At 35.1% G+C, this 25,935-nt stretch overlaps 1 protein-coding gene across 1 annotated transcript; it reads right to left on the bottom strand.

Annotated features, from left to right (window-relative positions):
- Nucleotides 1–168: 168 nt before the first annotated feature.
- LOC129265181 (uncharacterized) lies at nucleotides 169–25,133 on the bottom strand. The gene is made up of 14 exons (XM_054903194.2): nucleotides 25,017–25,133; nucleotides 19,185–19,247; nucleotides 18,672–18,834; nucleotides 18,343–18,408; nucleotides 16,369–17,332; nucleotides 15,306–15,465; nucleotides 13,727–13,891; nucleotides 13,042–13,206; nucleotides 12,370–12,520; nucleotides 10,199–10,355; nucleotides 9,653–9,757; nucleotides 9,197–9,365; nucleotides 4,917–5,117; nucleotides 169–4,000 (listed from the first exon to the last, which is right to left on the bottom strand). Exons 1-14 carry the CDS (start codon nucleotides 25,079–25,081, stop codon nucleotides 3,850–3,852), a joined length of 2,745 nt encoding a protein of 914 aa, XP_054759169.2. The 5' UTR covers nucleotides 25,082–25,133; the 3' UTR covers nucleotides 169–3,849.
- Nucleotides 25,134–25,935: the final 802 nt, after the last annotated feature.

The following is a 25,935-nucleotide window of genomic DNA, read 5'->3' as shown; positions in this document are numbered from 1 at the left end:
CATCTCCACCACCTCTAGAAGTCATTATTGTAAAATCTCTTTCTCTCTCCCTCTGTCCTCCTCCTCCACTCTCTCTTCCTTTCTCTCTATTTCTCTATGTCAAACTATATTATCTACTATCATTTGATTGTGCCTCAAATACAATATTTTTTTTACAGAATGTGTGAATTCCAATTTTTCTGGATTTATACATGTCATGCAAACATTGGCTTTTCCAGTTGTTATGGATCTTTGCCCAAGCAACAACAATAAATAACTAATAGAAACACACCACAATGACTAACACAATTAGAATTCATAAGATTGAAGAATTCCCCCTCTATCTCTGTCTCTCAGGCACCTTATGTACCACTCAAATCTTATGAAACAGTTCCAGGCATTATTATACCATTTTATATAAGATCTCTTAATACCGAATTACCAATGTATTGTGTGATACCAGTAGTCAAACAATAAATACAAGATGAAATATATATATATCACACTTTTTGACAAAGAAATGTAAAATTATGATCTAATTTACCACTTGATATCCCATGATGTTTGGACTAAAATCATCAGTGATCTGACTGATTCTACCACCTGATGTTTTCTGTCTAAACGTTTGGATTTTAATTCATACCTTTTCAATTTTTGTGAAAAAGGGACATTAGAGAAAATATTGAATAATCAGTTTGGGAAAGAATTCTATACAAACTCAAGAATTTATTGAAGGTATCATAAAACTAGAAAATAGATATATGAAAAATAAATAATTCCATATGTTTTCATAAATATTTAGAGTATTACCTCTTAATAGTACAAACCAAAAAACAGCATTCAACTTTCAATATTATATACACTTGATTTACAACTCATGAAATTTAAGACTTGTATCCACACACTTGTCTACATCTTAATTCATAAAATAAAGAAATAAGGCATTACAGAGATTAAACATTTGATTATTAGGCTCAAGGCTGTGGTTATCTTTGAAATGGAGACCTGCTACTTGTTCTTGTTGTGTCATTCTTTCATTCAAATGGCATCCCCCAAATCCCTTTTTTTTTGCAAATGATTTTGATTCAACACTTACTCCAGAGATTCAATCTAAATGCACCATACCAATAAATATGAAGACACACATGAAACTAATAAGCTCCTATGAGAGAAATTATAACATGTAATATATCTCTTGGAAAGGAAAGATTGGTAATCTCTGATATTGATCCATCTTTTCAAAGAAATTTCTGTGACTGTCTTTCTTTGGTATGGCAACATTAGTGTTATAAATAATACATGATCTATAAAGTCATATGCTTAAATGTACTTGAAAAAAACACACAGTTACTAGTGAGTCCTAATTACAAATTGTGAAGTAGACATAGGGTGATTTCAAGTACGGTGTTGAAATCTGGTGTTGGTGTTGTGACAACACCAACACCAGCCACAACACCGTACTTGAAATCAGGCTGGTGTTGGGATTGACCTCGGAAAATATGACATATTTCCGGCAGTTCGTGTTGAATGCTGGTGTTGAATGTCGTCTGCTGAACCCAGCACTGCGGCTGGTGTTGATGATCTACGTGCAATTTCCCCATTCACCAACACCAACCCCCAGGGATTGGGAAAATCATGATTTCAAGTTCGGTGTTTGTGTTGGTGTTGGCAATCTCAAGCTCGTGAACGGGCGGCGAACACGATGAAACATCCCCGTAAAATTAGCTTTTACAGTTAAGATGAGTACAAATCATTTGAGCTGTATATATTTTGATGAAGAATAATGTTTACTCTTTCGAATTCTTGAATTAATTAAAACATTGGTATTCTGTACGATGAGAATTTAATGCATTTCTCTCCGATTTCATTTTCGTCGTCGAGACTTCTCGCGTGAAGTTGAGATGATTTAGCAGCGCAGCGCAGAGGCGTGACGTCATGTGTTATCGATAACCCAATCGGTATCATTCCTCTGAAATCAGCTCGGTGTTGGAGCTCGGTTCAGCGGCCTTTTTACGCTCTCAACACCAACACCAACCCCGAACACCGAACTTGAAATCACCCATAGATTATTGCACAACGTTTTGATCACTTAGCAAAAGTTGAAATAAAGATGAACTTTTTTGTTTACATTGCTCATAAATTAATACTGTATTATCCCAGGAAATTTGATGTTCACTGGTGCATTAAAAATACATGAAGTTTACATATGAGATGATCAATATATGTAAGTCAAAGTCAATGGATTACATGTCAGAAGATATAATCAGCTTCATTTTACACAGGGTTAATGCTTTGTAACAGTGAATTATTGGAACTATTGAAATACAAATCTGGGCATATATTTGCTGATATAATGATTATTGTAGATGAATACATTGTGTGATAGAATGGAATCAAACAAATATTGACAAGATAAACAAATCATATGACAGCAAGAGTTTTATTTGTGCAGGTTTATAAAATATTGCAGTACTGAAAAGCTTTGAGGTGCTTTATCAAAATTAGTACTGTAACCTATGTTCAGCTCCAAGATTTTCATGAAGGGGGCGCTTTTGTCCCAATATTTGACAAGCCAAAAAGAAAACTCATCACTAAAAAGTTAAGGGCATATGGTTGGCAAAAAAAATGACAAGCCCCCCCCCCCCAAAAAAAAAAAGTACTACAAAACTTTTGTATGAATGCAAAGTGACACATATCAGATGAAACATGTCTTATTGGGAATAATCTAATTTATGACTGTTAAGATTACAAGTTTTGAACCATTTCCTTTCATACATTTTAAACAAAAATTTAAAGGCCTTGATCAAAATTACACATTAAATGTTCACTTCATTTGGCAATTTTATAAATTTGATTTGAGAGGTAGAGAATATATTCTTAATTTCTTTACTACAGAATAAATATTAGAATATGCAAGAAACGAAACAAAAACAACTCCAATGTCAGTACTGTTTTTTAATCTCTGAATGGATTCATTGAAAATAGTACAGCATTTCAAAATGCATACCATAATGTAATGATTCACAATCACCATATCACTAAACTTTTAAGGGGTTTTCCCAGTCTATTCAGAAGATGGGGGCATATTTTTCCTTTGACGGTTTTCTGTCACTTTCAGTCCAATTGAGGAAAGAAATTTAACAGAACCATGTGATAATTAATGTATGTGATCATTGAATGTATCTCCTACTTGAGACAGGATTATCAACTATGTTTTACATTGGGTGATTTCAAGTTCAGTGATGGTTCTGGTGTTGGTACATGTAGCAATGTCTTCCAAAGCTCAAACATCTAATCTGAATTTATAAATACTCCATATCACATTATTGATAGTTCAACACCTCATAAGACTTGTCCAAAGACTGTCTTGTTTTGATTTTGGTGCTGTGTTGATATAAAATATTGGCCTAACACCAACACCAAACTTGGAATCACCCTGTGCGATTCAAATCATCACAATCTTCATCACTCATTGTCATTGACTTATCAACATTACCAGCATTTTATCTTACATATTCATCTCTAATCAATTTTGATCATTGGCTAATAATTTGTTGGGCTATTTTATTGAAGATGTCCGATGTTCACAGAACTTGTCAATTGGTAATCCTTTCTCTTTTGGTATTGTTCAATCTTCGGAGTCACTGCAAAATTTATGAGTTGGAAGATTCAGTGATTTAGGGATTTCAAAAACCACAGGAGTTCTTCTATGCTGCCCTGATCTTCAAATCCTTGATGGATTGACCAATCTGTTTGATCCAAACGGTGCACTTGTCAACTGGCTTTCCCAGCCTAAGTTTTAGATTGATGTGATAATACTACTACCTCATACACAGGTTTCATCAATATATCCAAGTTTGATAAAGATTTCTAGTCATAGAAATCAAAGTCATCTTTTTCCTCATCTACTTTTCCTGTTCCCATGGGAACGCTCATCTCTGATTCATCATCAAGGTCAGATTCATTACCCCAGAAAGCTGCAGATCTATTCATGGTGTCTGTTCGCCCTGTCGACTTCATGCTTTGATACAAACAAAAACAATACAATTATATTACTTATCTACGTTTAAAAATTACATTTCTGTAACAATCATGTTTTTAAAACTACTGTGGGTTGAAAAGTGACAATCATTTCAATAAAACAGATTCTTTCTGTACACTCATAAATAGGTTAAGTTAATGATTATTTTAAGTTACAAAAGAGCTATGAAAAGATTTGATTGCTTTCTACATATTCAAAATGATTATTTTCTTAAGGGAAAATAAACCACAATCATTAGTAATACACAGAGTGACAAATCATGAACAATTAGTGTTTGCTAAAGCAACACTGAACTTGTATGGCTGATGTGATTCACATGCCTCACAAAATTTTCAAAACTGTGTGCGACAGGTTGCAGATTCTCAGCTAAGTAAGTGTACAAACTCAACTTATACAACCTCTTAGCAGTTGAACAGTATAAATTATGCCATTTGTCTATCTAGCAAAGAATTAAACCAAAGAGAATCCTGCATCTTTAGACTTGTATGTTTTCCAAAATAATTTAATTGACATTCTTCATGCAATTGGCCGAAGGAGAATACTATCATTTGTTAAGAATCATTGAAAGGAATAACTGCTTTTCAATAGGAGATGAATAGGCCAGGCTCCTTTTGAAATGCAAAGCAATCATGTTACAATCATCATTGATGGTGAATATCATGACACTAATTTTTAAAGAAAAATAAATCATTTTTACTAATGAAACCAATGTTACCTTAATAAAATAATTTATGCAATATGACCTTGACAACCATGTGTTTATCTACATCCATAAACTCAACCCATTGAAGATTGGCTGATTATGCTATAACACACATTTTTGATGGACTGAAGCCAGCATATATGCTTGCTCAATCTCCATCGGATTAAACAAATTTTGAAGTACAGAACTGACCTGTGTTCCATGGCTGATGGGACGTAGCCACCACCACCTCTAGGAGTAGGAGATAGTGAACTGGTTACATCACTCTTATCTGGTGATGACACTTCATCTGTTCTATCTGATGGAAGAGGTCGTCTCTCTTGTTCCTCATCATCACTTCCTAAGCTCCTACCAAGACTCCCACCAAGAGATGAAAGTACATTCCTCTTCTTCCTGTCAAATATTTAGAGGTACATAATAAAATTAAAGAAGTTGACGGTTATGATGATGATTATAAGTAACAAAATCTGTATGGTGTCATATAGCTTTTTCAACAAAATAATAATAGGCATACATGTTCTGTAACAGATATAGCATTTGAATATCTCAGAAAAAAATCAGAATGATACTATTAACAAAAAAATCAGAATGACACTATTTAAAAAATAATATTGAAGTTTTGCTTTGCGTCATGTAAAAAAAACACACGCACCACGTAAGCTGTATAAAAATATGTGAATCGTTGATGTCTAAGGCTCAAAGATGTCAAAGAATATAAAACAGATAATGGCTCTTCATCATTTTAAGTTACCTTAATGTGGTACAAAGGAAACATTTATACTGATGTAGAAAATACGAAATATTTTACATTTTAATAAAAATAAACAAAAAAGTGAGCTTCAGCATTGAAAATAGATGGGAGCGACAAGCGATATCGCTCTCGCGTGCTTTGGGATCTCTCTCACTACTGCCTAAAACTGCCAAGTACAGACCGACTGCATAGTAGCCAGACAGCCAGGCCAGCGCAGCTTCAGTTTTTACTTCCATGCATCATCGCATTCTGACATTTTACTGAGTGGACTTTTTAGAATCATTGGCACAGAGCTTCAGAAAATGTGTATTCAGTTCACTGAAACTCCAATATCCCCAGGTACTATTTTTCAAAACACTGTGCGGCACCTGTCTCATCGTAACTATTTGCTTTCTTATTGCTTTTTTAAGATACCATCCTAAATTTGCTAGAAAATAAATTCCTCAACTTGGATTTTTCATTTTGGCATATTTTTTGGCAATCCCACTTTTTAAATCTGAACTAAGCCACCGGGTGCTCTGGAAATATGGCGCAGATCCTGCAATTTGAAGGGCGAAATTGGGATTTTCAGTGCCCGAGTATTGACATGTTGACGTTAGCTGTCACTGTCTGCGACGCATTCAATATTTCATAAAATAATTTTCAAGTGAGTTTTTATCAAATAAGAAATTAAAAATTATGAAAAGGATTTCTCTAAGTTCAAATTCTGTTCAAATTTGAAATACTTCATCCTAATCAATTTGATAGAAAAAATTGTAAAAAAACGTCCAGTTAATTCAATACATGAGATACAAACAATCATTTAATAATTAATAACAATGAAGAATAAAGCAGGAAAAACTGTGATGCTAAACCATGCGTTGAATCATGATAAAAAGAATGGCTCTTAAAACTGAAAATGGCTCTAGTAAAATGAACAAGTGGAATGCCTCTGGCAGTCTCGCCTGCATTACGCCATTCAATATACATGTAGCAGCAGTGCTGACTTTGAAAGACAAATATTGAATAGTAATTTACACAAAAAATGCCACAATTCATATGATAATAAAATACTATGTTCATTGACCCTTAATGACCTTTGACCTTGGTCATGTGACCTGAATCTCAAGCAGGATGTTCAATGATACTTGATTACTCTAATGTCAAAGTTTCATGAACTAGATCTAAAACTTTCAAAGTTATGACGACAATTCAGCAAATAACTCCAACATAGCCAAAGTTCATTGACCCTGGTCATGTGACCTTAAACAGGATGTTTGCTGATACTTGATTGCTCTTATATCTAAGTTTCATTAAAGTTGAATTAAGAAGGGGGTGAGTTTCCATAAATATGGGTTCCACACACAATATATAGTACCGGTATATATCAGTTGTTCAAACAGATAGCATATCACAAAAATCCTCTGCCTTCTCGATATTTTGCTTTGAAAGTCTATGAAATTAGCCACCTGTCAGAGCCCGAGAGACGAATGTACAGAAAAATCACTCTGAGTGTGACGTCACCGGGGGGAATTTAGTATAAGAGGTGTCCAGATGTAATACAGAAATGCTATGCAGAGAGAGAAAGATGATTTTACAATTTTTTTCAAAGCAACTCAAATCAAACAAATAGGAATCATATGTACAAATTTTTACTTTCCCTGTATAAAAAACAGTATGAATAACTATCATGAACTCTTAAATCATGATGTAAGATTGCAAACAGTGAGTTATTGAATGATATTTTCACTTTTTCTCATTTATTTTATCACGACGTTCCATCAAGTGAGTAGCTGGAAAGTAATTCCGGCGGCTAGCTCAGCTCTGCGCGCGCTACACGCCTATACAATACACACAACACCCAGGCATTGAGTGTACTGTAGTGGTCTGGTACCGGTATGTCGACCTGCAGTTCATGACTCCATTTTTATATCCTCTGGATCATTTCCACTCATAGCTCATTCCACAGAACAATCTTGAATCAAACATACTATTCTTCTCGGCCTTCCGAGTTGTTTTCTATATTTGATTACGCTAGAGGTCATCGTCACACATACAAACGCAATTCGCAAGTGAGTTGAAGACAGCAAGAAAGGTATGCGGTATCGACAGCTAGCTGAGCCGCAGCGGGCGGCCGGTCGGCACAAAGCAATTCCGCAACCAACTGTGTTTTTTGCAAGAGCCGCGTCACACGCGGATAAATATGTCATAATAACACGTCTGCTATGTTATCGACCGGTGAGAAGATCTCGATCAAATTTCATATTATTCGCCTTGAAATTATTCCTTTAGGGTCTATGGTATCATTCTGAGGGAATTTACATATTTGGAATAATAGTACGGCCATAAATATACTTTTAATCATTTCCTCTTTGCAAGTTCTCCGGCTCGCAGATACAACTTCAATTGCAGTTTATTCCATTATGACTTGTTTCGCCACGGACACAGTCCCGAACGAAAACAAGGCATTAAAATCGTCTAAAATCGCTACAAAGAAGAACAGTTTTAACAATGTAGGGATATATTATTGACTATATATCTTTGAATAATTATCACTTCCTTTCAGTATCGTTCACATAAAATCAATAGCGATAAAATGAAGTTTTGACACAAAAGTAAATATGAAGGCGTACGTGCATAGTACACAAAACGGCACTGCCTTGTTTACTACACCGGGACCGAATACCCCCGGTGACGTCACAGTCAAAGAACACCCGTCTTGGTAGGCATTGCAGGAGCGAACTCAGGGAAAATGGGTAGGGATAAATCGTTCAAATTCACTATTTTGAAAAAAGAAAATGGGGGGTCGAATCACCTCTTAGTGTTTGGGGGGTTGTAAGGTTGCTATTAATGTAAATATCTCAATATTGGAATCGTCTTCTTTATTCAACTTTAACTAGATCTATAAACTCTCAAAGTTATGATAGCAATTCAACTAATTCCCCCAGCATAATCTAAGTTCATTGACCCTAAATGACCTTTGACCTTGGTCATGTGACCTGAAACTCAGGCAGGGTGTTTGGTAATACTTGATCACCCTTATATCCAAGTCTCATGAACTAAGCCCATATACTTTTCTAAGTTATAATGACATTTCAAAAACTTAAGCATCTGTTAAGATTTGATGTTGACGATGCTGCCATCGCCACCGCCGCCACTGCCGTCGACGGAAAAGCAGCGCCTATAGTCTCGCTCTACTAAGCAGGCAAGACAAAAATGGCTCCTCAAAAATAAAAAGTAATTTGAACACTGGTGAGCTTATGATGACATTGGCTCACTCATTTCCACAGAGTTCATGTTCTGTTATACAAGCATACAACTCAATACTTCCATATTTTGTAACCTTTCTTTTTAGCCACAAAATATGAGATTCTGATAGGGATGAATGAACTTTGTTGATAGTATAAAAAAAAATTGTTTAAAGGAATAAGAGGTACATACCATATCTTAGTGTATAATCAACAGTACCTGACATCTGCAGATATAATACACACAAAGACTATGCCTACTGGAATAATACTCAATCATGGTGGTATATTGTGGTGACAAGAATTTCCTTTTGCGGATATATGAACGACAACTTAACTTAATTGCAGGTGATTGCCATCTAACTTAAAGTTTTGCAATTATGATTACAACAAAAGCTGGAACAGTTATTTTTATCCTGAATAAATTTATAACTACCTTTAAAGGTATGCCTGTTTAAGTTTGAGATTATCTTGCGTAAATGAGTCTTTCTTACTTGGTTTGTTGTGAAGATGGTGACTCAAGGTTAATACGAGTAGCTCTCTCAATCTCATCCTCACTTTCACTCTCTTCATCATCATTGTTTCCACTCCCATTTCCTACAGTTATCTGCTTCTGTATCTCAGGTTGACTGCTCATCATCATCCTCTGGTATGCAGATGTTTCTACATATATCAAAATTATAAGAAGTAGTAAGTTAAAGAAAAAGCCAGGATAGTATTTTTCTGAAGTTCCTTGTAAGTTATGTGTGACTTTATGGACTGCTAGTATTCCCATCAGGTAGAAGCCTAAATCTGATCTTTTTCCAAATATGATTCTTGTGATTATGAACAAATAGTTCATTTGTCAAGATTCTTTCATCTCAATGTTCAGTGTAGCCAAGATATTTATGACTATCTATTAACATTTAAATATGATACCTTGGGAATGTCAACATTTGTACATAGCTTACCATTTAGAGGTACTTCGTTATCAAAGAAGCTATCACCACTAGTCCTCCCTGTATCAACCAGATCATCAGTATCTCCTTCCATTCCACCAAGAGCAAGGGGTGGGACTAAGTGGGGAAAAAACACCCAAATATTTATTTAATCTATGACCAAAGCAGTTGATTATGGCTTTTTTTCCAACTATTTAATGTTCAGAACTTGATTATATATTATCTTTTTTTTTTTGAGAGCTAAACATAGTTTAGTGATATGTGCAGCACTTTGTAAATGCAAGAATAAGGTGCTTTATTTTATCATCTGGAAATGATTTATTACTTTTTTAAGATCATGATTTTCCTTGTATCATATTCTGTAACTCATGATGGCAGGATCTAGGGTATCAGAAAATGTATCCGACAATGAATATGAAACAGATATGGTTACATTATCAGAACATTTTTTTTAATATGATGATGATCATCATCATCATATTATGATCATGATGATGGTTATGACCATGGTGATGATGTCAATAATTATGGCACTCATGATAAAAACCCTTGAAATACCTGATGGATAATCCTTTGGTTGAGCATGCCTAATGACATCAGGACTGGGTTGAGTATGGTTAAGATGTGAACTATCACTCACTGAAGACTCCTCTCCAAATGTAACTTCTTCCTCCTCCTCGGCTTTCATCAAGATATCAGAGATGACATTGATTGCCTGAAATTTGAAGTTTAAAGAGATACCTATCATCTATGTCCCATGAAAACCAGCTTCACAATATTGAGGTGGGGAAACCATGTCTTGGGTTTCATAAAACTTGCTTTCATTGGAAAGATACAAGCTACTGAAATGGTTCCATTTGATTTGCTATGAGCAAACCTGTTACAGCACACTACCTTCCTCTACTACAAAGAATTGCCAGATTAGTATTCAGAACACCATAGAATGGGAAAGACCCAAATAGTGAGACAGGTGAAAGCATTTACTGTGAGTTTCTATATCTTTTTCAGATTACTTAGGATGGATATCTCACTAAACAGGTTAGTCTTCAAATCAAATTATTATCAACAAGAGTGTCGCTAAGGCGAGCACATACTACGCCCACTTGTAACAAGGAAAATGGAGTTAATGGTCAAGCAAGAAAAGTGGAAGGTGGCGACTTCACCTTTGACCTTCTGACCTCAAAATCAATAGGCTTCCTAGGATCCATGCTTAGTATCATATACATCATATTATATGAGCCTAGGTTACGTTTAACTGAAGTTATCCCGTTTACAAGGACTGCAGAAGAGTAAGATGAAAACATGTCACTGTGATCTTGACCTTTGACCTTTTGACCTCAAAATCAATAGTCTTCCTGGGATCCATGCTAGTATCATACACACCAAATTTGTTTCAGTTTCTGTTTATGGTAACTCCCGTAGGAACTTGACAGGACAGCATTTTGCTGGTAAACGCCAAGCTGGTATATAACCAATTACCTAGGAAACAAAAATTATATAAGCCTATGTTAAGTTAAACTGAAGTTATTGTGTTTACAAAGACTGCAGAAGGGTAAGATTCAAACATGTCAGTGTGACCTTGACCTTTTGACCTCAAAATCAATAGGGATCCATGCTAGTATCATACACACCAAATTATATGAACCTAGGTTAAGTTACACTGAAGTTATCGCGTTTACAAGGAAAAGTTAACAGACGGACCGACGGACAGACAGACGGAGGGACACCAAGCATGATACCATAATACGTCCTGTCTAGACGGTCGAATAAAAAGAGCTGAGACGTTGGGGCTTATTTGCAATATTATAAGAGCTTTATTGAGTGCAGGGAACATGGCTATATTTAGAGTTGTTCTTATCATATTTTTGAATAACAAATCTTAGGTGAATTGTAGTCAACATTTCCTAATCACTTTTAGAGAGTTCCTTTCAATAATCATCTCCTAACCTGGGGGTGTTTGGCAAAGGGTTATTAAAGGACAAGTCCACCCCAAAAAACGTTGATTTGAAAAAAAATAGAAAAATCCAACAAGCAAAACACTGAAAATTTCATCAAAATCGGATGTAAAATAAGAAAGTTATGACATTTTAAATTTCGCTTAATTTCACAAAACAGTTATATGCACATCCTGGTCGGTATGCAAATTGGCAGACTGATGACGTCACCCACTCACTATTTCTTTTGTATTTTATTATATGAAATATTCTAATTTTCTCCTCCTTGTCAAGTGAAACAAAGTTTCATTCCTCCCTGAACATGTGGAATTACTATTGTTTTAACAGTTTATGGTTAAGTTAAGTTGGTCCTTCTTGTCTAATCTGTAAAAATTGAAATATTGTATTATTCAAACAATAAAAAACGAAAGAAATAGTGAGTGATGGACATCATCGACTCTCTCATTTGCATATCACTGAGTTGTGCATTTAACTGTTTTGTGAAAAATAAGTGAAACTTAATAATGTCATAACTTTCTTATTTTACATCCGATTTCGATGAAATTTGCAGCGTTATGTTTGTTTGAATTTTCTCTATCGATTCAAATCAACAATTACTTGACCTTTAAGTATCAATGTGCATATGATATTTATTGTATAATCTCATTGAGCATGTCACCTGACCACTGCAGTTACATATTGTATAACACACTGTGAATTTAAGAGTAATTTTGTGAAAACCCCCCAGAACATCTATTTCTCATTAAACATACAAATGAAGAGAAGAATTGTAACCTTTTCCGAGGCTTGTGAGTCAGCAGTCAGTAAAAGAGGAGCAAACTTCAGGGCCACGCCCTCTGGTTCCATCACACCTCTCCTCACTAAGAACACCATATGATGATGGATATCATCCCATAGCTTCAGGGATGAAGAGACCATATGAGACCTATCAAAAATAATATATTTTTTTAAATTTGTTTTCACGACCTGAAAAATCACGGTGTGTAGAATCCTAAGTTAAGGCACAAAATTAATTGAAATGAACTGTTTTTCAGTATTTCATATATATTAAAAAGACTTTTAACATCACAATAAATATTACCACATAAATGGATAAAGAAAAACATTTATCATTCAAACAAGATATGACAGAACTTTATAAAACTTTTTTTTCTAAAAGTGTGTTAAGGAAACAAAATAACATATAGGCCTATGCAGGTTTTTTAAAAAGAGGATGACATGAATAGTGTAGAATGAAATATTCCGAACAGAAAATATCATGATATTGGAGACGTGTGGCATCTCTCGTGCAAAGAATCCTGGCACACTTTCTCTGCCTAATTCAATTAATACCATCATGTCTATGCTTATAAGTTAATGTACACCTAAAAAGTCCTAAAATGAGCTAAAATCAATCAAGAAAGCTTTGGAACAACATTAAAATATAATTAATGTAGGGATTCTGACCTGATAGATAATTCAGTGATAGTTCTACTGCTGGCAACAAGGAGTCTCTCTGATAGAAAGCATCCTCCTGGTAGTTTCTGGACCAATAGAGGGAGCTCTTCAAGTATGACCATGCTGATTGCTCTAGGATCCAGTAGATCAAATCCACTATTTGAGTTTGCCGTCCTTGACAGAAAGAGTAAACAAAGAAAAAAAATTTGACCATTGAATTAGAATTATATCAAAAAATCATTCTAAAGAGATGTGATATAATTGTATCTCTATTAATTTGAGGTTCCAAACACTTTAAATTCTATATTCCCAGTCTGACCACCACTCCTTTCTGACCCACAGTGACAATGACATTCCTTTCCTTCTCCTCATCATGCTGTATTATCCCCATCATAAACAACCCTTTGTTCATCTCCATCCGGTTTATACTTCTCTTATCACATTGCCACCATGAGTATATTAAGTAACCTTGTACAGTGTACAATGTGTTGCAGTTAAGTGGAGAGTGACTCCAAGCCAAGCAGTCATTCCCAGTTATTGAGTGAGATCGAGAACAAGTTAAAATGTGTATCAGAGTTGGAATACACATACACAAAAGTTCTGATGTGAAGGGCAATATATAAAAGCAGAATATTATTATCATAATCGTTGATAACATACTGGTTTACATCCTTTGACTTATACTTAAACTTACCTCACAATTTCATCTCTTATAGTTCTAGTGCAAGCCAGAGTTGCATAGATGCCTTCAAGGGAATCAGTGGCATCAATTTCAGCTTCTACTGCCTTCATCAGAAGATAGAACCCTTCAGTAGTTAGGACAATGGAGTTGGGTTTCACACTCTCGGCTTCAGGAGCTCTGACAATAACACATATATGATTTATTTAAAGGTCAAGTCCACCCCAGGAAAATGCTGACTTGAAAAAATGAAGAAAAATCAAACTAGCATAGTGCTGAAAATTTCATCAAAATCGGATGTAAAATAAGAAAATTATGACATTTTAAAGTTTCGCTTATTTTTCACAAAACAGTGATATGCACAACTAGGTGAGTCAGTCGATGATGTCCATCATTCACTATTTCTTTTGTTTTTTATTGTTTGAATTATACAATATTTCATTTTTTATAGATTTGACAATAAGGACCAACTTGACTGAACCATGTAGTATTAAACAATGCTAAGTTCAGGGAGGAATTAATCGTTGTATCACTTGACAATGAGGAGAAAATTAGAATATTTCAAATTTCATATAATAAAATACAAAGGAAATAGTGAGTGGATGACATCATAGTCTCGTTATTTGCATACCAGCCAGGATGTGCATATAACTGTGAAATTAAGCGAAACTTTAAAATGTCATAACTTTCTTATTTTACATCCGATTTTGTGAAATTTTCAGTGTTATGCTTGTTGGATTTTTCTCATTTTATTCAAATCAACTTTTTGTTGGGATGGACTTGTCCTTTAAAGGAGAATGAAACTCTTGGAGCAAGTTAGCTTTTGTGAAAGCAGAAAAATCAAAGAATAGGATCAACAAAAGTTTGAGTAAAATAGGACTAGCAATAGAAGAGTTATGAGCATTTGAATGTCGAGATCACTAAGGCTATGGAGATCCTCCTATTGGCAATACGACCAAGATCTATGATGTCACAGATGAACAACTCTCCCCTTTTGGACACTGAAAATATACCCCAAAACATCTCTTTTTGCTCATTCTAATCATATGACAAACGATTCATCAATGATATAATGTTGTGAAACCTCTGTTCTTGTCCTCTCATAAAGAGAACACCTCACCTTGTGATAGACTCTATAAAAGTGAGAATATAAGTGAAATAAGTACTAAAGTAGTGAGGGAGTTGTACGTGTGTGACATCACAGATCTTGGTCGCATTGCCAATGGGAGGATTTACATGGCATTAGTGATCTCAATATTCAAATGCTCATAACTTTCTTATTATTCATTCAATCTTCCTCAAACTTTCAACAATATGTTTCTTTGATTTTTCTCTTTGATATGGATTCAGCTGGTTTCAAGGGTTTCATTCTCCTTTAAGAAGCAACATATTGGGAGCTGGAGGTATGTGCTAAATAAGTCAAGATAGACCTATTTGTAAATATATTTCAGAAATTAAATGACAACGAAGAGATTTTCATTCCTATCCATCAATGTTTCTAGCCACAAACCAAGTACAAGTCAAAAGAAGGAAAATTGACAATTTGTAGGGTAATTTTCATAGTCTAACACTAGAATCTACAAATTGATCTTACTTTGGATCAATGGAATGACGTTGAGCCGGTACCGGTCCATCATTTTTGTCTTTATCCTCACTGAGCGGTAGACTGACATCACTATCAATCTCACTGTCTTCTTCACTACCACTGCTTTCCTCAGCTTCATCCTTCACTGCTCTAGGAATCTCTCTCCCATCTTCAGTAAACAAAATAAAGATTCAGGAATAAGTAAATTCATACATGTCATCTACACGTATGCATGAGCAGAAAATGGTTATTTCATTGTTCCATAATTTTTCAGCCAACATATCTGACCTCACTTTTCAGGCTGTATTGGGAATGGAGCTTATTTAGGAAAAAATACATAAATACAGAGGGGGGGGGGGGGTCGGATATAAAAAGTTTGATTACATTATGGACTTGCCCATAAGTGATATAGGTAGATCTGAGAGTAGTGTAGTGAACTAACAATATCCTTGGTATTGTGGTTAATTGTTCCTTCCACAAGAAATGCATCCACATTGCGCTGCACTCGACCCAGGTAAGGTGAATGGATACCCAGTATGACTGATCTGTTAAATGCACTGAGCTCTGGATACAGCAGCTCACTAAAAATTGGAGTAGATAGTGCATCTTACATGTACTTTTTGGAAGATAGCACTTGACAAATAAATGACTTATCTTGCTAAAGCATGTTTAGCTCTAACAACCTTTTCTGTAGAGGCTATCAAGGAACCAATATATTTGAGTCTTCTTTAACCTCTAGCTCTGTCCAGCTCTTTGTGGACATGCTTGGATTGTATGACACACCATTACCTTTGTCTTCTCTAAATTCATCAGCAGATCAATTTTTGGCATTCTGTCTCTACAGACTAGAGTACGCCTTTTGCCTCATAAATGCCAATCTTTATAGTAACTTTGTCAGAATATCTGTTTTGGTCCTTCTCATGTACAGTTGTGTGTACTTTGCATGTGTGTTCCTTTCATGAAACACTCCCCAGATTGATTAGTAGTCAAAGGAATAGAATTCTTGTTGGAGTTCAATCATAGAACATTCAGTTTAATCATGACTATTAATGTATCCATTTACAGCACAAACCTTGATCAGGTAGTTGATTTTGTTCCTTGTTATTGATCGCGGGACCTCTTGCTTGTTCTTCATACTTGGGAAGTTCTGGAGGAAGCTCTGGGGAATAAAGAGCCTGGTCTACTGGATCCTTACTCTCATCATCGGAATCATCACTGGATGAAAATGGTTCCGTCTGAGCCGATGACAACCTCTCTCCAACTCCTAAAGAAGGACCTCTGACCACTTCTTCAGTGAAGAATTGATTTGTGGCTTGTTTAGCTGATTTGGTGATTTCTTTAGACTTTACTTGCTGTCCTTCTTCTGATGCATCTCCAACAAGAAGCATTTTCTGTGAAAGATGTTCCATTCCTGGTAAGGTTTTCCCACTTGCATCTGTCATATCTTTGGCAAAACTAGTTTGAAGAGGTTGTACTGTCCCAGCAACATTGCCAGGTCTGACTTGATGTTGAGGTGATCTTGGACTCTCTGAGCTGACAGTGAAGGAAGAGGATTCTTCTGTTTGTCCATAGGTCATTTGCTGACTTGCACCATGGGGCATGCTATTTCTGTTCTCCACTAAGGGATGCTGTCCACTGGGATGTGAGTTGAGTAGTTGTACTTCCTGAAGCAGAGGTGTCCCATGAAGACCAGGTACCATTGGCATCTCGTAACCATCATCAGATACCTGTGTAGGTTGTGGTGCTTGTGACTGAGGTAGAGTACTTGATGTCATGTGCAAAAGTGATTCTTGTCTAGGTGCGCCAAACTGTGTATACTGTTGAGGGTGTGTGGATACTTGCAAGTCTGAATGAGGTCGACCTTGGAGATGAACGTGATCAAATGATCCAGGCTGTTGGAAGGGTGTTGAGATTATGCTTGTTCCATTTTGTTGGATACTTTGTGACATGTTGAGGGTATTCATCTGCTCCCTGTATTGCTGACTGGGTGTTGCAAATGACATTGGTGCAATGTTCGTCTTTTGAGCTTGGGACATCTAGAAAAAATAAGTCAAAATAAAGTACTATGATTTTCAATATTTATGTATTTGTGCATAATCTGCTGTCATAGTAAAGGTTTTTAATGAGGGAAGCTGAAATCTATCAAAGGGGGATTCCAAAGATTAGACAAAGTCCCCCACCATCCACTGTACTTAAAGCTTTATCAAATGGAAAATAATATTAATTAAATTAAATTATTCTCATTTATTAATATCATTTTGAATGATTGTTTGTGAAAATTCGATTTTTTCCAAAAAATTTCTTTCCTTTTCTAAATTTTGTTTTTCAAGCATTTCAGGAGCTCTTACAGCGCATAAGAATATATGCCCATAGTTTATGCTATAGAAATCAGTATATTATCATAATTTCATTTATCAGATTTGCATTCTCTCTTGGTATTAAATATTCTTGTTTCATAAATAAAATCCTTTCACAAAACTTAATTGTGTGCTGAGTAATTATATACAATGATTGCATTTTATTTAGCAATGAATTCAAACTTTTTCAAATGAAAATAGTCTTTACATGCTTAAACATTTAATATTCATTTCTTTTCATACCATTTGCTATGGTGGCCAGTACATTTGGGGGTTACCGGTACACTTTGTATCAGACTGCATTATCCTTTATTCAGATGATGCAGTCTCTTTTAAACTCTCTGATAGGTTTTCATTTATTGCCATGGATTTACTTTCACTATATGTTGTAGCTTTTCCTGTACACTGATAAATTTTAAAGCAAACTGTAATAATCCTTGAAAGTTATCACCCAATTCATAATCCTATAAAAGACAGTAGGTAACTTTGTCCAGAATTCAAAATCAGAAGCACTGATTTCATGCTCATGAAATCATAAGTACAACCCCTTATTCTAAAACCAGATGCCAAACATGTAACATTTACATTTTTCTATTTGAATGTGTAATAATTTGAACAGATTTTTTAGTTTCCTATATTACATGTACATCAACATAATATCAAAAGCATATTTTAAACATCCTGCTTACTCTTTTAATGTCCATTTGTTCTTTCCAGTAAGGGAACATAGATTCAACTTGTCTTTCATATTGATCCTGTAAAGTGAGAAACACAGACATCTTCAGTGTATACAATATAGCCTTCATTCATTTATTTATTTAACATTTTCTGTATCTTCAGGCAAAAAAGTACATTTTCCAAAATATAGCCTCTTGTCAAAATGCTATTCAATGAGCCAGCATAATAAAAACAACAACAATAATAACAAAAATGATAATGTTACCTTGGTGTGACCTTAAAACAATTAGCTCAAACCATAATTAAACTTTAAGTATATCATTACAACATTGGTGCTTACCTTCAAGAGTCGAAGTCGCTCAGTCCTGCTTGAAAGTGTTGCTATGTGAGCCTCAACTCTCTCAAAGTCTCGAAGGAGTTGTTCATTCCTAGCTTTGCTCTTTCTCTCATCTTCACAAACCTTTTTCCAATAACTCTGCAGCCTGTTCGCTCTCAAGCGAGACCTTCAATTAAAAAAAAAATCAATGGGTCATCTGCACTGTAGCAACTTCGTGGGGTTTTTAAACATTATCAGTTTCATTTTTTTTCAATCATCTTTACAATTCACTTGGCAATTCCTTTTAGTCTAAATATTAATTTGTCACTCACGATAAAATGTATTCTATATTTTCAATCAACATCTTTTTTACAAATTGAAAATGCAGGTATTAATATTGCTTATTTTCATTTTTGTATATTTCATGCGTAAACCATAAAACAATCATTAATTTTCACCTTATACCACTAATTATCTTTTTCACACTTTTAAAAATATGGCTATGGATATGTTGTTAAAACAAAAAAAGTAACTTACAGATTTTGATCAGACATCATATAATTCTCAAAGCGCTTCTGAAGATCCAGTCTTTTATTCTCCCTGCATAAAAAAAAAAGAAAATGTGTATATTGTGCACTTTAATAATCAAAGTATGATTCATATATTTATTTATTTATTTATTTGTTCATTTACCCAAGGTAGTTTCAGTAATTTAAACATGCCAAATATACCTAACAAATGTCCAACTAAAAACACAAAAACGTTAACTGTCATTTTTTATTCTCTGGCGATGTTTTTTTACAACCAAGAAAAAAAACATTGGAAATAATATTACTGAATATTCTCTGTAGACCTACATAAAATACTTTGTGTGTTTAATAATGTACCGGTAATTAATATTTATTACTAAAATAAATTTTAGAATTTAAAGAAAACAGTGGGCATAATTAAAAATAAAATGCTTTCAGTTAGATTTAGTATCAATGAAATGCTTGAAGGTGTAGAGAATTGGAGGGGCGCCATGTGTACTGTATCTGCATAGCGCTTGAAGTAATCTTGTACTGTCTTTGACAGTACAGCACGGAAATCAACGTTCTAGCCAGTGTAGAACACACGCGTCGCATGCGACACACGTAAAGTCCACAAGCTCTATATGCATCACGTGCAAAACGCGAGCGACACAGGCAAAAAAATAATAATAAAAAGTGGGGAAAAGTCATCGGAAATAATTGTTGCATCATTCATCATCAATCCTCAAAAATAAAGGATGTTTACTTTCAGAATCATTTCGGCAACAAACTACGATCTTATTTTTGATGACCGGAAAATATCCATGCATAGAAACTGGCGCATTTCCACTTCCAGCCGGCTAGCCAGCCAAGGCAGCCTGAGCAGCCACACTAGCGTTGCCAGCGCGCCTAGCTGAGCCGGACATGCATGCTACGATGTATGTTAGAACTGAATTGTCCGCGGTGCGACCCGGGTCCGACGTAGCCTTTCATTTTTACATGATACCGTTTTCCGATAGTTTTCAAGAACTTTTTATCATAAAATGAATTGTTCCTCATAATTTTCCCGCTAATTACTTTCTAATATTCTTAACATTCATTCTCAATTTCTCATGTCATTCTGATCTGCTGTCATGTCACAAGTTACTCACAATAAGTGTTGGCTAGTTTGCTGGAAATGGGGCTTAGAGCGACACGTGTGTGCATGATTTTGTCAAAGGAGAAAAACGAGATCCCGGGCGCGGGAGCGAGATGTAAAGTTAATGTTCTTTGTTTGACGGCTAATTGCTTGTTTTTAACGTTTATTTTTCATTCTTTCATCTAAAACAGACTATAATTTCTTGTATTGTTTTTCACATACATGTGTATACAGTTTCTTCTGTTGATTAATAATCTAGGGGCGGGGGGGGGGGGGGTGGTGGCATGAGACCGCATGATCGACACATCGATTAGAAATATCTAAAAATATATTTTTAGGTATTTCTAATCGATATGTCATGCCAATGTGTATTTGGAAAATCTCTTTTTTATGTTGATGTTTGACACTGGAAAAAAAAATCTATATGTTGAATTAATTGTAGAAGTTTTTATTCTTAATGCATATTATTATCATCAATGTTATTTATAATTATGTATTGGAAGATGTCTGACATTGTGTTTTATTGTAACACTTAAGGGGGGAAAATGGTGTTAAATTTATGAGTTGTCAAGGTATTTATCAATTTGTAAAGACATCAAACTTCTATTTCTTATATGTATTTTAATATTTTTTTTTATTTTGTATATGAACTGAAGTTGTCAAATAAAAACTACCATACAAAAAAAACTCCCCCGCCCCTAGATCCTGCATCGTACAGATCATTAAATATCCCTAAGACTTTGCAACATCTTTCTAAAGGAAATTTGAATTGCAAAATGATGAAAATGGTCAAAAACACGTTTTCGAAGTCTCAATTTTCTTTAAAAAATAAACATGGTAGAAATAAACGATAAGTGGTTTTGTATATTTCAAAATTTTCCCAACTGAAAACACGTTCATGATACGTAGGTGTCATTTTCAAGTGACCAAACATTAAAGGGGCAGTTCACCCTGACAAAAAGTTTATTGTGAAGATAGGAGAAAAAAATAATGATAAATATTGGTGAAAGTTTGAGGAAAATCCATCAAAGATTTAAAAAGTTATTAGAATGTTATTATTTTTTATTTGTAAAGTTGCTGATTAAAAAAGAAATCGATGAAATGTCCATCACCACCCAAGGCAATTGCTCGCGTGGCTCATGTTTTAAAATCACCTCAGTGGCTGCCCAAATGAGTCCCAAGAGAAATGATTTTTATCTCATGTTTACCTGATTTAATGGTTCAGCAAATCTCGACAGATTATCTCAATTTGTTGTCGAGTGTCTTGATGACAGACTTGGCCCAGCTGGGTCACTCAAGGTATTACGTAATGTACCTTATGTCGAAGGAGGTATCACTTGCTTTGGCTGTAAGCTTCATTTTGGTTTTCGAAGAATGATTTTATATCATAAATCATGTCGATATCACATCAAAACTCTTTACAAATATATTATGAATCTTCAACAATTTTATTAAAGACTATCATTTATATCCCGGTTTATACCTCCCTATCAAGCCGAGACGCTTCACAATCCAAGTGATCTGTTTAGTGATATGTTTGTGAATTCTGTTCTATTTTATTTACATTTCCGCTGTTGTCAGAATGTGTCATTTATATTTCTTAGAGAGTTCATATAGCGAAAGGTATATAAATGTATTTTAACTCGTTAGGACCTCAAAAACAATATTAAAACATTCCCAGATTGATCGTTCATTAATCTGAAATGTTTGTGACTTCTATTTTGCCTTATTTTCTTTTCGCCGTTGTAAGAAATTTAAGAATAATGCGTGATTTATATTTCTTCTCGGAGAACGGAAGTCCGCAACGAAAGGTATATCAAATATATTTTAACTCATTAACACCTCAAAACAATGTTAAAAATGTCCTGATAGATCGTTAATTAATCCGAGATGTTTGTGACTTCTATTCTGTTTTATAATCCTTCCCGCCGTTGTCAGAATAGTGCATCATTAATATTTCTTAGAGAGTTCATAGCGAAAGGTATATAAATATATTTCAACTCGTTAGGACCTCAAAAACAATTTTAAAACATTCCCAAATCGATCGTTCATTAATCTGAGTTGTTTGTGACTTCTATTTTGTTTTAATTTCTTTTACGCCGCTGTAAGAAATTTAATAATAATGGGTGATTTACATTTCTTCTCGGAGAACGGGAGTCCGTAACGAAAGGTATATCAAATATATTTTAACTCATTAACACCTCAAAACAATGTTAATAATGTCCTGTTAGATCGTTAATTAATCCGAGATGTTTGTGACTTCTATTCTGTTTTATAATCCTTCCCGCCGTTGTCAGAATAGTGCATCATTAATATTTCTTATAGAGTTCATAGCGAAAGGTATATAAATATATTTCAACTCGTTAGGACCTCAAAAACAATTTTAAAACATTCCCAAATCGATCGTTCATTAATCTGAGTTGTTTGTGACTTCTATTTTGTTTTATTTTCTTTTCCGCCGTTGTAAGAAATTTAAGAATAATGCGTGATTTATATTTCTTCTCGGAGAACGGAAGTCCGCAACGAAAGGTATATCAAATATATTTTAACTCATTAACACCTCAAAACAATGTTAAAAATGTCCTGATAGATCGTTCATTAATCTGAGATGTTTGTGACTTCTATTCTGTTTTATAATCATGATAATCCTTCCCGCCGTTGTCAGAATAGTGCGTCATTAATATTTCTTAGAGAGTTCATAGCGAAAGGTATATATATATATTTCAACTCGTTAGGACCTCAAAAACAATTTTAAAACATTCCCAAATCAATCGCTCATTAATCTGAGATGTTTGTGACTTCTATTTTGTTTTATTTTCTTTTCCGCCGTTGTAAGAAATTTAAGAATAATGCGTGATTTATATTTCTTCTCGGAGAACGGAAGTCCGCAACGAAAGGTATATCAAATATATTTTAACTCATTAACACTTGTCTTGTCTTGTCTTGGGTTAAGTCGGCATATGCAGACTTGCTGTACTCCGCCAACTTTATTGATGTGTGTGAAATCACCAAGTAAGCAGGTCACTTGCTAGGTTTTTGATTGAGTTTGGATTTGAAAGAGTCTAATGAGTTTATCAATGTTGTGTCCATGTTTAACTCGTTCCAATCTTTGGTAGTTCGAGGGAAGAAGCTGTATCTATGAACATCCCTTTTGACTAGTAGACGCTGGAGCTTGATACTATTTCCTCTAGTCTGCCGGGTGGTTTGCTGGATGACGTTTTTGGGGGGTTGATGGCAACAAGACCTTTGATTATTTGGAACATTAGGCTCAGTCTACTGTATTTCCGTCTGTCTTCCAATGAGTCCCATTCTAAGGCCCGTAACATGGTTGTGACGCTACTGGTTTGTCTGTAGTTCCCCATACAGAAACGAGCTGCCTTTCTCTGAATGGCTTCTATTTTCTGGGTATCCTTCTTGTAATGGGGATCCCATGCAGGGGAGGCGTATTCCAGGATTGGTCTCACCAACGTTTGGTAGGAAAGTTGTTTTATTTCCTTGGGAGCAGACCAAAAGTTCCTTCTCAGGAAACCGAGTACTCTGGAAGCTTTGGAGCAGACTTTGTTGATCTGGGCGTCCCAGCGCATCCTGTTATCCATTTCAACACCAAGGTAAGAGCATGTAGACACTTCTTGTAGTTTTTGGCCACAGAAGGTGTAATCTCTTTCTGTTGGAATCTGTACTGCCTTGGATGGTATTTTCATGATGACACATTTGGCTGGATTGAAGGACATGGCCCATTTATTCTGCCACTCTTCTAGTTTTGACAGATCGTCTTGGAGGATTTGAAAGTCATTAGAATTTGTGCCAGAAGTGTAAATGACACAATCATCGGCAAACAGCCTTGTCGTTGACAGGAGGCCATCAGGTAGAACACCTCAAAACAATGTTAAAAATGTCCTGATAGATCGTTCATTAATCTGAGATGTTTGTGACTTCTATTGTTTTATAATCCTTCCTGCCGTTGTCAGAATAGTGCATCATTTCTTAGAGAGTTCATAGCGAAAGGTATATAAATATATTTCAACACGTTAGGACCTCAAAAACAATTTTAAAACATTCCCAAATCGATCGCTCATTAATCTGAGATGTTTGTGACTTCTATTTTGTTTTATTTTATTTTCCGCCGTTGTAAGAAATTTACAAATAATGCGTGATTTATATTTCTTCTCGGAGAACGGGAGTCCATAACGAAAGGTATATGAAATATATTTTAATGCATTAACACCTCAAAACAGTTTTAAACATATCCAGACAAAATATGCCCCTAAATTTTGAGATAAATAACAACTTAACATTCCAATATTTTCGCCGATATCAGTTTTTTAGGTTGGTGTCCGCCGCCGATTAAAACAGCATTACCGTACATCATCTATTGAACTTCGCGGATTGGCAATGAAACTTGACTTTGGATCGGATCAAAGCGCAGCGCATGTGAAAATCAAAACATCACGTGCAAATTTGGCCATCGCCGAATCGGCGGGTTTCCGACACGCGTAAGAAAAATCCTGGCGAGAACGCTGCTCGGAATAGAGAGCGCAAGTTCGAACTCGCCTGCCGCCGCTCCTCCGGGCGGGCGGTACCGTACGGTCACGCCTTTTTTTAGTACCGGCGCAGCTACTGTTGTAAATTGTATTTGTAGACCCTATATAACTTTAGTGATTTCATTTCAAGGGCATGATGAATAAAACTTAATACAGCGTTTAAATTTCTTTTTATTCTCACCTTTTATGCTGCAGCTCTTGTGTTTGCTTCAAACGTGCATAAAATGAAATATTTTCAGAACTCATTTTACCGCTTTCTTCCGAATTGCTAGTACGGTAGCTCGTACGCTATAACTATAAGTCGGAAGAAAAAAGAAAAATAGCGAGCTGACATCGTAATCATGCATTTTTTTTTTTTTGGGGGGGGGGTATAAAGAAATCAATAGGGGAGTTTCAGGCATGGGTGTCAGACAAAAAATAATAAGGGTGGGGGACATAATAAGCCATGTCCCCAAAGATATTATCGAAGTCGTGTATTCTGATGCTTATCCGCCTAATAATTTTCATAAATTCTTAAAGTTAAAACGTTCTTTTTCAGGTCTGAATATTAAAATTTCGGATCTTCACACCTCGCGCTCACATTTAATTAGTGAGATATGTAACCGGCTTGGGGAATTCATAGAAATAGTCCTTGAATGAATTTTGCATGTCACTATATCAAAAATTTTAGCTCGTGCGTCGCCATCGGCTCATAACTGTTCAGTAATGTATGCCTTCTTTTCAAAAAGTGCCTAAAATGCCAAGTTCTTATCGTCTGTATGTCCAAAAAGGGCAGTTCAAACTTCGCACTATAATTATTTGATTAGTTAGAAAAGTAACTTAGCTATTTATGATGACGGAATGTAATCAAAATGTCATTTTTCAATTTTGATTACTGAAACCAACAGTTTTCAAAGTCAGTTTATGACCAAGAACAAAAAGAGAAAAAGAAATAAAAGGAAAGGGGTAAAATATAGCATCTCGATCTATTCATATGAAACATGCACGCTTTCGATTCAATTTATAAATCTTGACTAGTAATCTACGGAAAAAAAACGACATCACTTAGTTTTCAAAACTTGCTATAAAGTACATGATATGTACATGTATATTGATGACTA

The sequence above is a fragment of the Lytechinus pictus genome, chromosome 7 (assembly GCF_037042905.1).
Source record: "Lytechinus pictus isolate F3 Inbred chromosome 7, Lp3.0, whole genome shotgun sequence".
In the NCBI taxonomy this organism is placed as follows: domain Eukaryota; kingdom Metazoa; phylum Echinodermata; class Echinoidea; order Temnopleuroida; family Toxopneustidae; genus Lytechinus; species Lytechinus pictus.
The sequence above is the reverse complement of the archived record's forward strand: the minus strand, read 5'-3'. Positions and strand labels throughout refer to the sequence as shown.